The sequence below is a fragment of the Rutidosis leptorrhynchoides genome, unplaced genomic scaffold (assembly GCF_046630445.1).
Source record: "Rutidosis leptorrhynchoides isolate AG116_Rl617_1_P2 unplaced genomic scaffold, CSIRO_AGI_Rlap_v1 contig135, whole genome shotgun sequence".
Classification (NCBI taxonomy): Eukaryota; Viridiplantae; Streptophyta; class Magnoliopsida; order Asterales; family Asteraceae; genus Rutidosis; species Rutidosis leptorrhynchoides.
The window spans coordinates 1-16,430 of NW_027266388.1; the positions used below are offsets into that span (position 1 = coordinate 1).

A 16,430-nucleotide genomic window follows, 5' to 3' on the forward strand; every position below is an offset into this window, starting at 1 on the left:
CAAATCAACATCCGACATATGTCGTTTTATTAACGAATAGTAATTTGACATATATATTTTAGAATTTTGAATTTAATTAAATTTCAAATTATAATTTTAAGTCTAATGATATTTTTTTTTCCTATTCTAATTAGGTAATCAAAACACAATAATAATTCTTAATAAAATTCTACCAATTACTTTAGACTAATATAATAATTTTATTCCAAATTAATTTCCTATCTATTATTTAAAAAAAGATCATAACATTTTTTCTTAATTAAAATTTATTATATTTTTTTTCCTATTCTAATTAAAATGGGCATATCTTCTTTTTAGCGATTCAAACGGGTATAACATTTAAAAAAATATTTCTAATCAATATATATTATTTTTTTCTAATTTTTTAATCAAACTATTATTCCTAATAAAAATCTACTATATATTTTTTTCTATTCCTAACTAAAACGGACATATTTTATTTTTCAAACAATAGGAACAATTAAATTGATTGGATACAATTATAAATTTTATTATCAAAATAAATCTTGACATGTGACTTTTATTTTTTGCTAAGTTTATTATTTCTAAAAATGAAATAAATTTTTAATTCTAATACGATTGTAGATTTTGAAATAAAAACAAAATAATCACTCCCTCCGTCCCAAAATAGATGCATATTTTTCAATACAAATTACATGTAAATTGTATCTGTTTTGGGACGGAGATAGTATAATTGATATAAAATTAAAATAATTCTCTTTTAATATAATATTTGACACATCTTTAATAATATTTAATACAAATAATTATTATATAATTCTTCATATGATATATTTAAATTATTAATTTTTAAAAGTACGAATTTTTCCGTCGTTGGACGGGTCTACTCACTTGTTAATAAAAGTTACGTACAAATTTTGACAGAACCTCAGTCATGTTATTACACTAATAACTTCAATCTTTCCAGAAAGTGTCAAATCAAAAGACTAACGGCATGTGTGGCCTTGCCCAAGTCTTTACAAAACCTTTTTCTTGGAAGACCAGGCTAAAGACAAGACCAATTGAAACTTCTTCTCCCTATAAAAAGTTACACACGACTACTCCAATTTCAGTTTGAATCCCAGCACAAAAATTCCTTTTTCCTTCTTTCATTACAAGACTATTTAACATTTCACAATAACGAACAAAATAAGAAGCTGCAATATTATTTATAGAGATATATATAGCTAGAAGGAGGCAAAGGAAGATGACAAGTTTCTTGCCTTATAACAATAGAAATTTAGATTTAATCTTTTTTGTGTTTAGGCCAACTGGTGTGCTCCTCGATGATCTTCTTGATTCCCTTAAAAGATTCTCTTTCTCTACTAAAAATCTTGGTTGTGCTCAAAGTTCTATCTTCAAGAGCATCCATGGGAATATGGTAACAACGAACTCATGGCATCATTTTTACCTTTTTTCTGCTTACTTTTAAGTATATGTTTAGTGGGTTTCAAGTTTGATTTCATTCCGTAACGTTTCTGGGTTTTTGTTAATTTCCATTTCAGGTCATCTGGTATGGAGCGTGGTCAAAGAGAGCTACTGAAAACCAAGACGCGTTGATTGAAACCCTGGTAAGTACAACATGAACACTGTTACTATATTTACTAAACTCTTAATCATCGGTTTGTTTGGTGCAGCTGTCAATGCTACAAGATGCATCAAGCATGGCAATCTTAGAGGAACACTGCTTCTTCAATGCGTATGCTGGAGAAGCGAAAGACGGCTCCACAGCCGCAAAATTTTGTAGGGGGGATACCGTATCGATCGTCATAAGCAAGCCCTTGACAAGAGGTGATCGGCTAAACGACCTATGTTATGCGTGCTTAGCTCTTTTCAAATCGAATTTCTTGAAGATGGATGGTGCCACATCAGGTGTTTGCTTGAAATGTCCTGAAACCAAAGCCACACCACCAAGGGTTGGAAATTTCTATGTTTGGAAATCTTTGCAGCTTTGTTATACTTGGATTCTTAAATCTGATTATAAAAATACAATTTTGCCATATCTTGAAAGATTCAATCTTGGAATCAAATATGATATATTTTGGGTCGTATACGTTAGCAGTGATGATTTGTCTAATAGCATGTTGCGGTCAGAAGCAGAACTCTGTATGTCTAGTTATGATCAGTCTATGTCTAATACTAATCATATGCTTGTCAATGGAGATGAGAAAACAGAAGCATGAAAGGTTATTTGATTTGCAAATAAATATCAGAGTTTTTTTAATTAGTCTTGTATTTGAGCAGCATTTTTCAGAGGTTAATCTTCAAAATAAAATAAAATGAGCAAAAAAATTATTCTGGTGGTCCCTGTCCAAAAAATAAAATAAAATATACATTTATATATATATATATATATATATTGAATAGAGATACATGTACAGTTAAAATTTTATAAATTAATAATGTCAGGATCGAAATTTTTTTATTAATTTAGAGAGTTATTAATTTATCGATAAATTAATAATTATTAATTTAAAGAGTTTTTAACCGATTCAACGTAATTCATATTTTCCTTATTGTATTATGTTTCTATTTTCTTATCCTTTTACATATAGAATTAGAATAGGCTACAATCCTTATTAGTAAAGGATTTATATCGTACAATCCTTATTAGTAAAGGATTTGTATTATACACATTGTACTATAAATTGAGTGTTTTGTATTGAATAAAATCACAACATATTCTAGTCTAAACAAATCTATTATGTGTTAGAGTATTCAAACCATATCTCACAAGATGGCTTCTCATCTAAAAGGTGTTGCATAATCAACTATGTCAGATCAAATACGTAAGGAGTTGTGTGAGTACAAGAGAGATAATCCTGCAAGCACACAAAAAGACTTGCAGAGATGGCTTGAGGGAAAATTTCGGTTGAAAATTAGTCAATGAACAATATCAAACACACTTAAGCGGTCAGATGATTATCTCTCTGCTGAAATAGAAAAGGAAAGAGTAGAGATCAAAAGACACAAACCAGCAAAATATCCTGACATGGAGAAGGTTGTTTATGAGTGGTTTCTCCAGCATCAAGAACATGTGAATATCACAGGAGAATTAATTTTGCAAAAGGCAAGAGATACAATGAAACTCGTGCACCCTCATGATGATTCAGATTTTAACTTTTCAATAGGATGGCTTGAGAAATTCAAGCACCGACATGGCATAAAGTCATTTCGTCATTTTGGAGAGAGTGGGTCTGTCCCTATGAAAGATGTTTTCAATATGGATGAAATTGGGTTGTTTTATAGGCTACAAGTTGATCATTCACTGGCAACAAAACAACTTGAAGGAAGAAAATAAGATAAAGAAAGGCTGACGGTAGTTATTTGTTGCAATGAAGATGGCTCTGAAAAAATCCCTCTATGAATTATTGGGAAATATGCAAAGCCTCGTTTCTTCAAGAATGTCAACATGAATAGCTTGGATTGTCAGTATCGAGCTAACAAAAGAGCATGGATGACTAGTGTGCTATTTGATGAATATGTTCGTTCATTTGACCAAATGATGCATGGTAGAAGAGTTCTACTTGTGGTGGATAATTGTCCAGCACATCCAAGAAATATTGAAGGGCTAAGAAACGTTGAATTGTTCTTCTTGCCACCCAACATGACATCAAAGATTCAACCTTGTGATGCTGGGATAATAAGAGCTTTCAAGATGCATTACCATAGAAGGTTTTACCGCAAAATATTGGAAGGTTATGAGGTGGGACAATCTGATCCAGGGAAGATAAATGTCCTTGATGCTATCATTTTGGCAATCACAGCTTGGATGATAGATGTTCGAAAAGAAACAATAGCGAATTGTTTCCGACACTGTAAAATTCGTTCAGCTAGTGACGTTGCAAGAAATTTGGATGAATCCACTTTTGATAAAGAAACTCAAGATCCCGAAACTATGATCAATCAATGTGGCTATCGTAATAAGATGGATATCGACAATCTAATGAACTACCCAAATGAAAATGAAGCATGTTCGTTGGTTCAGAGTTTAGAAGATATTGTGGGTACTATCATTGAGAACAATGCAGAGGATGACGACGAAGATGATACGGTGTCTTTGGAGCCTGTTACGCGAAAGGAAGCACTTATGGCGTCGAACACTCTTCACAACTTTATGATACAATACAAAAATGCGACACCTGAGCTATTGGATGCAATAAGAAAAGTTAGAGATGAGCTCCAAATAGACTTGAACTTAAAAGAAAACAGACAACTATTGAATCATATTTCAATAGAGTGTAATATATTTTTTTTCAGTTTCTATAAATTATTAATTTATGATTTTTTTGGACCAAAAATTATAAAAGAATCTCCCTAAAAATTATTATCTTATTATTTTATCGAATTTTTCAATTTTTTCTATTGGCCCAAATCGGACTGCCGGTCGGAGCGGGTATGACAAATTTATTATTTTAGAAAGTTTATTAATTTACCGAGTATTAATTTAAAGAGTTTCTAATATATGTATTCATTTACTAATAAGCTAATCAAATCGTATTAATTTTATAGAGCAAAAAATTATTTTTAATATATTGAGTGTTGACAATCATCATTTTCAAAAAAAAATTTATGGTAGAAGATCTTATTAAATTAATAATCCGTCAAAGTGTCGAGGACTTAAATTTTTAAGAAAAATAAATTGACGACAGTAGAAAATATTATTTTTCTTTATAATATGATGATTGTGAGTATTTTTCTGGTAAAATAATACTCGTCAGAATATCGACGGCTAAAATTTATCAAGGAAAGAAAAAACGGTTATGGTCAAATATTTTCTTCTTGTAAAATTATTTCCATACTTTAATGGAAAAGTGATAATTTATCAAGATTTAAATTTTTTTTCCGAAGTCAAATTAACATATTCAGAACATTTTTATTTTCAAACAAAAAATATATAATAACACCATAAATAAATCTAAATTTTCTAAACTAAAATCATTGTAAAAACAAATAGTTTTAGGGATAGCTAGTTCCCTAGGTAGAAGAGCAGCAATGTCTGACGAGAGGAAATCTCATTCTCACCGGTAAGTTGTCTGCCGGAGGCCTTATTTCAAAGGGATGGTAAGGGCATCAAAACCAGTGGGAATGTTCTGCAATTGCCACCAATCGTCCGCTATAGGATTGCTGGTGATCGGGGTACTTTCAAGATGAGATTGAAGAATTTGATAGTAATCATGATAGCTTGTCTACCACGAAACCTCCCAAAGAAGAGGATGGCTTCAAGAAGAAGCAACACGAGGAGCGGGCTTGCAGCTGCTTGGGAGGAAGCTGAGAAGGCCAAATTGGATGCAAGGTACTGTGAAGTATATATTTTTGTTTTGATGAACAAGAAACTTCATTACAGATCCAAAGTGGCAGTGTTGCATAGAGATTCCGGTAATCTACCTTGCCCATTTTCGCCAAACCTAGCAATAGAATGGACAAGATGATTGCCCTCTCTTTTGACAAACAAAAATTCGCAGGCAATAATTACAAACAAGAGCTTTAATCCTACTAATCGCTACCCTGCAAGCCAAATAACATTCCCCATTTTGGTTTAAAGTTTGAATAACAAGAAGGGCATCAGACTCAAAAATCACATTATCGAAACCCATTGAAATCGTCAAATTGATGCCTTGAAGGATGGCAGTTGCTTCTTCAAGGGAGGTATCCATGATGATGATTCCATCTTCAAAGGTTGACTTGTACCACAAGACACTTCCAAGATGATCTCTAACAACACATCTAAGTCCCTACTTTTTCGTGGAAGAGAACAACGCAGCATCACAATTAAATTTGATTCGATAAGAAGGTGGGAGATGCCAGCGAGAAGTGAAAGGAGAAGGAAGCGAGGGATGATCGACACTGGCCTGGAAATTAACCAGGACCTGTTAGCCTAGTGGTTATCCGAGTGGGCTTTCACCCTGGAGGTCATGGGGTCGACTCTTCAGGGACGCAATTCTTAGAATTGTTTAGGTGAGGGAGGACTACCGCTCTTTGTGTAGTCCAAAATCCGTTGAATCAAAAAAAATATATAGCTTCTAATTCTTGGAAAAGAAGAATACTCGTGTCTGCTGATAGAAAAACCATGTGCTCCCGAGCTGAAAACACAAGATTCAGGCAACAAACACAGCCAACAACTACAAAATTCGATCAAAACACAGAAAACTCAAAGACTAAGAACTAATGACACACTAACAGAAAATTTGATCATATCCTTCATTGTTTCGACTTGATTACTTAATCCTAAAGGCTTAACGTTGGAATCTAAAGTGGTTGGGACCTAAATAAATTAATTTGGGTGACGGATTCTAAAGTAACTCTCAACCAACACAACCAAATTTTTAAAACTAAAAAAAGATGAACAATGGTGATTTTAATTTTTGTTTTCCATTGATAATTTGAAAGAGACGATTACAAGAGTATTTATAGGCGTCCAATGCCTTAACCTAGCTGACATAAAAATTAAAATGAAATTATAAGCTGGTATATTGTAAAATCAGAAAAGTACAAAACTAGAAATGGTTTTGCTTTTTGCACGATCCTTGCATTTCCGAATCTTCTTTTTACCTCAGCTTGATTTTTCACTTGGGATTAATCCATGACGCGTTTACGAGTCAGTAACACTGTAAAAGGGGGAGAAATTACAGCTGAATCTTCATCTTCTCCAAATCGTCGAAGACGCCATTTTTGGCTGACTTTTGCTTGACTTTCATTCTGAGCTTGATTAATCACATGGCAGCATTTGAACATCTTCTAACTACCTCTACGAACTTGAACAAAACTTAACTTGTCTGAAAACTAACTTCTGAATCGACTTCGATTTGCACTTTACTAAAACTTGAAAAACAGAGCAACCCACCAATGCAATCTTCAAACAAGCTTTAGAAATCCAATTTTAGCATTCAAAAACCATCAATGGACCTTCATTAACGATTTCAAATCAACAATTCCAAATGCAACAACTTCTAATAGAAATCCCCAATTTCAGTTCATCGTTTTCAACTCGAACACACATTACGGATTCTAGACTATGGCAAGCCAAACTAAGCTTATAAACTACTTCATAATGATCAAGTGAAGCTGCCCATATTGCCAATTTACTCTAACCTTATTCGAATTACTTAAGTGGAAATTAAAGACATGAACAGTAAATAAGAATCCTAGAAATTTGGAACTTTAAGTAGAGAGAATTGTACGCTAATTCGAAGATATGTCGATGATCTTGAGATCATCCTGGGTCTGATGGTGGGTGGCTTGATCTCCGCCAAATCGTTCTCCAGCCGGTGAAACGCCGTCTTTGTTTTCTTCAGTCGGACCCTTAAAGTTTGCACTTGCTATACCAAGGTCCCTGAGATTTTGACGATATACGCCATTGTCCTTTCTACAAAAAACTTTATCTTCTTCACTATTGATCTGATCAAAGTCCAGTTTTGTTTCTTTCTTCTTCACAAGCTTCATAAGAATTCTCATGATCAATTTCTCATCAAGAGAGGTCGAGATTATCTTCTTTCTTTCAGCTTTCTTTTTCTTCAAACTTGCTTATTTTTTCTGCAAATTAACAATGTTGCTTCCTTTCTTCTTCTTTTCTGTTACAGTTAGTATTCTTTCTATAATTTCAAGTTTTTTGAGACAATCTAAACCAACATCTACCAAGTTACTTCATGAAGTAATTAAAACACTTACGCACAAAGGAAACTTTATTTCTTCTATAGTGAATAATTTATTCTAAGCCACATAGAAAAATTATCAATAAATTATTTTTAATTGCTTTAGAGCATTCACTTGGTTCTTCTGGCCAATTAACCTAGCTAGCTAATTCCATTCCATACATGCTGATGAGCTAATTTTAATATGAAGTACTCATTTGGCTCCTGTAATTAATTGACAATCTCCATTGGAGTATTAGTTAAAAAATCGATTTACCAATTTTATAATTAGATGAATGCTTTTTGTGTATTCATAGAAACATGTATGGAAAATAATGGTTATCACGTCGATATACTCCTATATAATATCGATGTTCTCTCGTCATGATGACTCTATTCCATTGCTATTTTTTTTTATATGTTCCGGTTGGTATTCCGTTCGATCATGTTGTGGTTGATTTCTATCAAATATTAGACAAATCCATCTTATATACGCCTATATAATAATCTTTTCGTCCCAAAATAAATGCAAACTTTGCATCTATTTTGAGACGGAGGTAGTATATATTATCCGGTCCCAATGAAGATACAATTAATTGCTTTTGGATGAAAATATACAATTAATTCTATGAGCACCGAAAACGTAAATAATATTTTAAACCTGTTTGTGCATTAGCATAATCGATGTATCCATGTACATATGGCTCAGAAAGGAAAAAGAATGAAATAAAAACAAACCTCGGAAATTTATACGTCAACGGCTAGAATCTCTCTAGATTTAGATCCTAGGCCGCCGTTGTCTTCCTCTGGAAAATCTTTTAAGGATTGAATCAGAATAAAGACAAGAACCAATCTAGCAAATTAATTAATCATCAAAGAGTTCTTATATATATCGCTTCTAATTCTTGGAAAAGAAGAATGCTTGTCTACTACGTTTCTTCATGAAGTTACTTGCGCACAAAGGAAACTTATAATCTCATAGTTATAGAAAATTTAAGCTATAAACTTGCATGAAAAGCATCAAGTATTACCTGAAACGGTAAGTCTATCTGGTGGCTCATAAATAAAGTGTATTTAATCACCAAAGGCTGAAAAAAACTAACAATAAATATGGTACCTCAAAAGCAACCTTGTTTTTCAATCCTGCGCTTACCTCCGGCCATTAGCTTTGGCGAATGACAGAGCCAGGAAATCCCATAATCCTACCTATTTCAATCAAATTCAAAATGCTCTAAACCTGGCATTGATGAGATTGAAAGCATCATGTATTTTGAGATGGAGATAGTAATAATGTATATTTGTATATATCCAAAAATATATATTATTTTTAATATGTTGGCAATTAACCATTTTTAAATACAATTTTATGGTAGAAGATCTACTTATTAAATTAATAATCCGTCAAAACGTTGACGACTAAAGTTTTAAAGAAAAATAAATTGACTAGAATAGAAAATATTTTTTTCTTTCACAATATAATGACTATGCGTATTTTTTTGGTAAATTAATAATTCGTCAAAATATTGACGACAAAAATCTCTCAAGGAAAGAAAAACGATGATGGTCAAGTATTTTCTTCTTATAAATTTACTTTCAAACTTTAATGAAAATAATAGTTTACCAAAATATCGACGACTAAAATTTTTTTCGAGGTCAAATTAACATATTCTTTTGCTGAACATTTTTTTTTCCAAACAGAAATATATTATAATATTATAAATAAATCTAAATTTTTATAATAGTCTAAGAAAAAACATTTTAAAAAACAAAAGTTTAAGGGATAGTTAATTTCCTAGGCAGAAGAGCAATGTGTGACGAGAGGAAATCTCACCAGTCAAGTTGTCTGCCGGAGGCCTTATTTCAAAGGTCCGCTAAGGGCATCAAAGCAAGTGAGAACGTTCTCCAATTGCCACCTATAGTCAGTGATAGGATTGCCAGTGAATTATACCCATTAGGGTATATTCAAGATGAGATTGAAGAATTTGATGATAGCTTGTCGGCCACGGAACCTCCTAAAGGACAGGATGACTTCAAGAAGAAGGAAAATGAAGAGCGGGCAGCTGCTTGGGAGGAAGCTGAGAAAGCCAAAATGGATGCAAGGTACTTTCCATTCTAATTGCTAAATATTTGTTTATTTGTTCAGTGAATCTTAATTATATATGTTTTGATAATTCATTTTGGGAGTTTTTTAAGGTTCATGAGTAAAGAAATCAAAATTTGGGCATGGGAGAACCGACAAAAGGCAAAGTTAGAGGCAGAGTTGCACAAAGCACAGGTAACTAAATTCGTATCGATTTACAAGTCGAAACTCGATAATATTATACTAGATAATAATTTCATCGCATAAATAATAATTTTCTCCAGCTAACTCCAAAATATCATTTTAAATATAATCATATATATATATATAAATTAAATAATCTCGATTAATTAAAAAAATTATTTAGTCCCACAATATTAACATAAAGAGGTTCACATGTATACTCTATTTTGAAATTTCTAGATTAAGTGTATATTTGGTGAAACTTGATTAATTCCCAAATATATATATATATATATATATTCAGGTCCAGGCTGAGAAAATGAAAGCTGAAGCTGAAGTAAGGATGCTTGAGAAGTTGACATTGGTCCAGAAAAGATCCGAGGAAAAATATGCAAAGATTGTAGCTCGTAAAGCAAGAGATGCCGAAAAGGCGGTCGCTGAAGCAGAACGCATCAGGAAATCCGGCAAGACTCCTTCACTTTGGAGTTGGTGCTCTAAGTAATTGATGACCTGGCTACAAGATTTTAATTTAGTTAAAAAAAATCAATATTTTTGTCACTTATGTTGCTTTTCCTTTTTCTTTTCTTTTTTTTACACTTTTGTTTTTCAATGGATGTTTTCTATATTCTCAGCATGACATTGGAGATTTTTTGTTTCCTCGAATTCTGTTGAGCATGAACCAGGGAATTTCTTCAGAAGTCTTCAGAACTCGATTTGATTCAATTCAATCGGTGTTAGTATATTCTTTATTCGTACCCGAAAAAGTAGTTGCTTCGATTTTAGTATTTCAAGAGCTCTCTCTCGATCCTAAATGCGTCGGATCCGAGACCTCCTGGATATAAGTATCTCGGATGCGGTGGATCAAAATTCACCACCGTGAACGAGGACTCTCATCGTTTAGGGTTTACCATCAATGAACAGAAACAAACTAAGCTAAAAGTGAAAACACAACTAATCAAGGTAGAAGTAGCTTTCATCAAAAGCTCGTAAGTCCTAACATAATGAATGCATAAACAAAGATGGGTCTCAGAGTACTATTCCTAACTTGATGACCAAACAGTACAAGTTTTGCATTAATTCAAGTATAGAAAAGACTTCCATGGCCACATCTGTGCCGTCAACAAAGAACCATCACATGGAATTAAATAATCTAACCACAAAGAATTTCCATGCTCTAGCACCCAACATCTCATTGAAATTTGCTTGCGAAATCATAAACACAAATATCTTTTATAGAATACAAGTCAAGTTTCCTAATAAATAGATAAGGGAGGATTGTAAGTATCGAATGACAGAGATAAAGAGTAGAAAGTCTTATAATTACAGTATTATCTTATATATGAAATTTTACGCTAGAGTTTGGCAGCTCTTCCACGTCTAGGACAGGAAGAAATGCAAACATTACAGGAAAGGATGATATAATCTTAACCTGTTAAATTGTTCAGTACTCTAAAGACGCCACGGAGAAGATACCATTACTTAAATTCCTTGAGTCCTGCCTGTTCGTAAACTCATCACAGCTTCCATTGGAAAGCCTCTGCATCTGAGTAGAGTTTCGGCATTTAAAGCCTTGCTTACCCATTTGCTGTACTTCCTGTGATGACAGTATTTTTATACACCAAACACTGTTTACGAACTCCCTGTTGTAAGAAGAATAAGATGATAGATTCGTTCGTTAGGTATCGGAAAAGCAGAAAATACCATAAATTCATCATGAAAGGAGATTGGAACTTACGGCCAGGGGTCATCACCGAGGAGGAGAACATCATTCTCCCTGTCCACGAATACAAGCTGCCAGCCTGATCTCAAAGGGTCCTCCAATTGGCCTTCTAGGCCAAACATACGAGCAAGCTCACTGCGCAGCTCATGGTAGCTGCTAAACTTTGTGATATCCAGTGAGCGCCCAAAGGACCCCGATTTGTAAACCTGTCGAAAAAGTTATCAACTTTTTAGATAAATGAAAAGAAATATGGAAAATTAATCGAATTTTTTTCATAATGAGAACACATGATTACAAGAGGGGTCTTAAGAGGCTATTCACCTTAACAAAGGACTCATTTTGTGGGTTTACTTGACCCATATTTTCTCGAGACTGCAGAAAACCCGATTCATCAATGCAACTGGAAGGTGCCATTGCTGCATTTACCGAAAAATCGGTGCCTGTAGTACTCATATAATTTGAAGAACCATAGGGAATGGTGGTAGAGTCGCCATTTCCCCCAACTGTCCTAAGATTAGACATCCCATTCTGCATTAAGAGCGAGGATTGCTCTATGTTCACCCCGAACAGAAGATGGCTATGGGGATCAGTGTTTCCTTCTTGATCTATCGAACACTCCCTACCAGGAAAGGGTGGCAACGAAACTGAATTCTGAGACATGTTTGCATGAGATTGCCCCAACTGTTCAACACATTGAGGGGCTCCAGAATGATGCATTGGTTCGACAGCAGCTCGTTTCGACGGATAGCCCGAAGAAGAAGAGACCAACGAATGTAGATGCGATTCATCTTGTGAAAATGAACCTAAGAGACCATGCAAGGGAGAAATTGAAGATGCTGTTGTTGTTGTAGGGTTCCCATTAGAATCAGAATACACTTGTTGCTGGCTAAGAGTGGAGATTGATTGCATTGGAGGTGCTGAGCGAGGTTGAGAAGAGGAAACAAACTGAGACATGGCGGATACACCACAATTAGGAAATTGCTGCTGGTTCTCAACAAGCTGTTGTTGTGACAAAGCTTGTTGCTGTTGCTGCTGATTGTTGAATGAATTCTGATGTTGCAATTGCTGCTGCTGCTGGTTTTCTTGAATATTATTATAGATTTGTTGAGGCTGAGATTGTTGCTGCAACATCTGAGATTGCATTAAAGCGGAAGACCGATTAGGGAGAAACTGAGACTGCTGATATTGGAGAAGTGCTGCAGAGGAAGGTGATTTGGAAGGATCCACACTTCTCATCTCCTGAAGAGCTGCAGCAGCCATGGCTTGATACACATCACTCTGAAGCCCAAGCATAGAAGCATCTAGCCTCTGTGGCTGCATCCATGGTGTCGACATTCCCATTCCCTGGAAATTCATAGATTGCATCCCTCGGTCTCCCCACATAAGTGGAGAGTTTATCCCCAGATCATCATCCTTCATTCCTACAATGAAAAAGAAATCAGTGGTGAAAAAATGGAAACTTGTGAGCTTTTAAAGTTGATTTGTAACAAAAATGTACCATGAAATGAAGGTAGTCCCAGTGGCCATGGTCGCTTGAGCCTAAGAGGAAATGGAGATGGATACATGGGGAAAGTTGTTAAAGGCTCTATCTCCCATAAAGAAACTCTTGGCTGCCTCTCCCCTGCTGTAGATTCATCCCATCCAACCTGAATAGGCAAGTTGTTCAATACTAAAGGAAACTCGAGGATAGGAGAAAGAAAATACTCTATCAAATGGCAATCAGCTTAACAAACCTTCACTGAGCGCCAATGTGAATTTGGCCAGTGGCCGGAATCCAAGTCACTTATGCCAGTTATTGTGCCCATGTAGCTGGATAAAGTAAGATTGTCAGTCAAGGGTCAACTTTTTTGTAGAAAGTGAATCACTAGAACTTCTATAGAACTGAAAACCTACCGACGGACACTTGATTCTTCAGTTTCAAATAGCATCCTGAAGCGCATACCAACTGAAACGCGTGTGTGATAAACTGCCTTCACATACTTGGCCAGGGGAATTACAAATTCTGATGGGCATGCCCTGAATGAGAAAAGATATATTTTCAAATGCAAGTAACAAATGGAGGTTTCTTTTATTCCTGTTACAAGACAGCAGCACAAAATTTTACCTTGGGTTATAGAAAATGGTGAAACGGCTATTTGTTGCAGCTGCATGTGCGGCCGCAGCAAGGAGCCCTAAGTGCATGCTATCGCTTGACAATACAGATGAAGGCATCACCGTCTGTGGCCGGTTAGCACGACGGATACCAAGTAGTAGTTGGTTTTTTTCATTCCTGATAAAAAAAAGGAAACAAAGTTACAAATAATTCAATTAACCAAACAAATAAATCGAATTCTGAGCAGCCAGCTGCCTACCAGATAAAGAGCACGGAGTCGCCAGCTACAAGTCTCTTAGCACTCACAAAGACACTCCATCCAGTTGTAAGGAGATGCCTTTTGGGCTGGCCTGCAAGAGAAGACAAAGATTGTCAAGAATTCAGTATAGTACAAGATCGCGTTCGCCTTTCCAAGTTCTACAAACAAACTTGTTTAACTTGATGTAATAAGGCTGACCTCGGAATATATGTCTGAATTTCCATTCATTATCATGTAGATCCCTTGCAATTAACTCTTGACAAGGAGGTTGTTGGGAGAAGTCCTGACAGTCAAGAGAATGACGTTAACAAGAGAAATATTGACCAAAAGTCTTAGGAAATTGATGTCGCGTTTGTCTTTATGAGATATATACCAATGGAGGAAACACTTTTTCAGCTGCCCGCCGAGGAACAGAAAACCCACCATGTGTGCTTGTGTCACTGGCTGTCAGCGTCTTACAAAAATAATTTGTTGGCTGTTTACTGGGGGTTCCAAATTCTGCTGGAAGGTACTCTATCTTTTGCTCTTGCTGCAAAATAAAGTCATAGAATGATCATAATCACACAGTAATGAAAATCAATATAAAACAAATGCTTCCCAAGGAAATATTTTGCATACGGGACTCAGAGGTTGCAGTGTCATCTGTGCATAGACTTCATCTGTCTCTACATCTGCCTGAAATTGATAAATTTAAGCATCAGAGAATATTATTCGGAAATGGTCTTTAAAGATCAGAAGTTGACCAATGTAAAAAAGCTTACATGCATGGTCACATTGTGAAGCTGACAGATCAGTTGTGGAGGTAAGCTTGGGTAGCTGGGAATATGAGCATCTACTTCCTTGTTTGTTGATGCAGCAACCTACGTAGAAATGAATTGAGATACATAAGACTAGATGGATAGGCAACACAAGCAATTGAAGAGGGAATGCACGAGAAAAAAAAGGGATATTGGCATGTCAAAAAGAATTACGTTTTGCAACAGTTTGGAAGCATGGATGACCACCATAGGAAATTCGGTCAACGGAATAAAGAATAAGATGTCAAAAGAAACGATGACAAAATAAACAAACAGAAAAGGCCTGGTGATTAAAAAAACAGTTAATAGAGTGGTATTAACAATTACAAACATAAATTAAAAAAAAACAATTATAAACAATAGATAATCAGCCAAAGAAATTAAGAACACGAAATAAATTTTTCCAAGTGATTTGGAATCCATTTTCACAACTTTATTACAGAAACGAACAAAAAAGCAGAGATCAGCTTCAAACTATCTTAATGCAGAATTCACAAACCCCCAAAACTAAGAATGCTAACCTGCTCGCTGTGACCCTGAGGGAAGTAGACAACACGATTACCAACAGCAGGGAGAGAAACAAGAGGACCAGCACACGCATGCCAAAGTTCAGAATTCAGGCACCTCTTCTCCACTACAAAATTTAATTCCAGAGCATTGAATAAGTGTTAAATTCTCAATTTGACCAGAAGTGCATCAGGTAGAATAGAACTCATGGAAGCCCTTTTGAATGGACCACAAAGGGATTTATAGCACCAATTGTTTTAACAGGAACTTGCTGAAAGAAAAAGATAGATCCAATAGTCCCTCCTTCCCCTAAAAGAGGACAGAAACAGACAATTCTACAAGGAGGGACCATTGTCAACCTCCTTTTTGGTCGCTGAGAAACTGGAGGAAAGAAAACTAGAATTGTCATCACAAGTTTGCAACTTGTTTGCAATTCTAGGCTCCAACAAAAGGGTTTTCAAATAGGAAAAATATAAATAAATAAATAGATAGATAGGGAATGTTGGAATGAATCCAAAGCTAAACAAGAATCTTTGGATTGGTTATCAGAATCTTAATGTCTTCCATTTTCTCCCCACATTAAATCAACAACCAACTGTAACTAATGCAATATCAGATCTTGCGCGCACACACACACACACAAACAAAGTAACTCCATGAGCTCTACTGGAATAAATTAAAAGAATCAGGAGCAAGGATAAGCTAGCATACCTCCTTCTGGGGCTTGAGGACTAAAGCCATCTGAAGAGAGCCTCATTTGTTCTTGTACTAATAAGCAACAACTTGAAGTTTTAACAAACCCAAAACACCAAGGGGGATCCAGAAATTAACCGCTCTTTTATTCTTTTAATCAAACAAATTGTGCACCAATATAGACCAACAAAACCACTTTACAATCCTTTCTTCCTTCTTCACTTTTTGTGCTCTCCACAATCCCATACCTTTACTTTTTTCCCTCAATAATGACACCAAAAAGTCACCATTTACCAATCAACACATACAAATCACTAACATGGTAAAAAGAAATCATGAATCTTCAACCGAAACCAGTTTTACTAAAAAATACAATCGATTTAAGCCTCATATATGCTCCTTTTCTTCTCAACCCAGAACCCCCCAAAAGTTTTCCTTTCTCGAGCT

At 35.0% G+C, this 16,430-nt stretch overlaps 1 protein-coding gene and 1 pseudogene across 1 annotated transcript; one reads left to right on the forward strand and one right to left on the reverse strand.

Moving 5' to 3' along the window:
* The first annotated feature begins 2,758 nt into the window (after window positions 1–2,758).
* On the forward strand, window positions 2,759–4,266 carry LOC139881252 (CENP-B homolog protein 2-like; annotated as a pseudogene).
* Window positions 4,267–11,356: 7,090 nt separating this feature from the next.
* Window positions 11,357–16,047, reverse strand: LOC139881244 (auxin response factor 6). The gene is made up of 14 exons (XM_071865752.1): window positions 16,002–16,047; window positions 15,305–15,417; window positions 14,748–14,846; window positions 14,605–14,661; window positions 14,360–14,515; window positions 14,185–14,269; window positions 13,987–14,077; window positions 13,740–13,904; window positions 13,529–13,651; window positions 13,369–13,444; window positions 13,134–13,281; window positions 11,957–13,056; window positions 11,651–11,841; window positions 11,357–11,555 (listed from the first exon to the last, which is right to left on the reverse strand). Exons 1-14 carry the CDS (start codon window positions 16,045–16,047, stop codon window positions 11,357–11,359), a joined length of 2,649 nt encoding a protein of 882 aa, XP_071721853.1.
* Window positions 16,048–16,430: the final 383 nt, after the last annotated feature.

Excerpts from the sequence above, each read along its gene's own strand:
- LOC139881244 (XM_071865752.1), bottom strand. The coding sequence starts at position 16,047 with ATGAGGCTCTCTTCAGATGGCTTTAGTCCTCAAGCCCCAGAAGGAG. Across the intron at positions 14,662-14,747 it reads TTCACAATGTGACCATGCAT|GCAGATGTAGAGACAGATGA; the intron begins GTAAGCTTTTTT and ends TATCAATTTCAG. Across the intron at positions 14,078-14,184 it reads ATTCAGACATATATTCCGAG|GCCAGCCCAAAAGGCATCTC; the intron begins GTCAGCCTTATT and ends CTTCTCTTGCAG.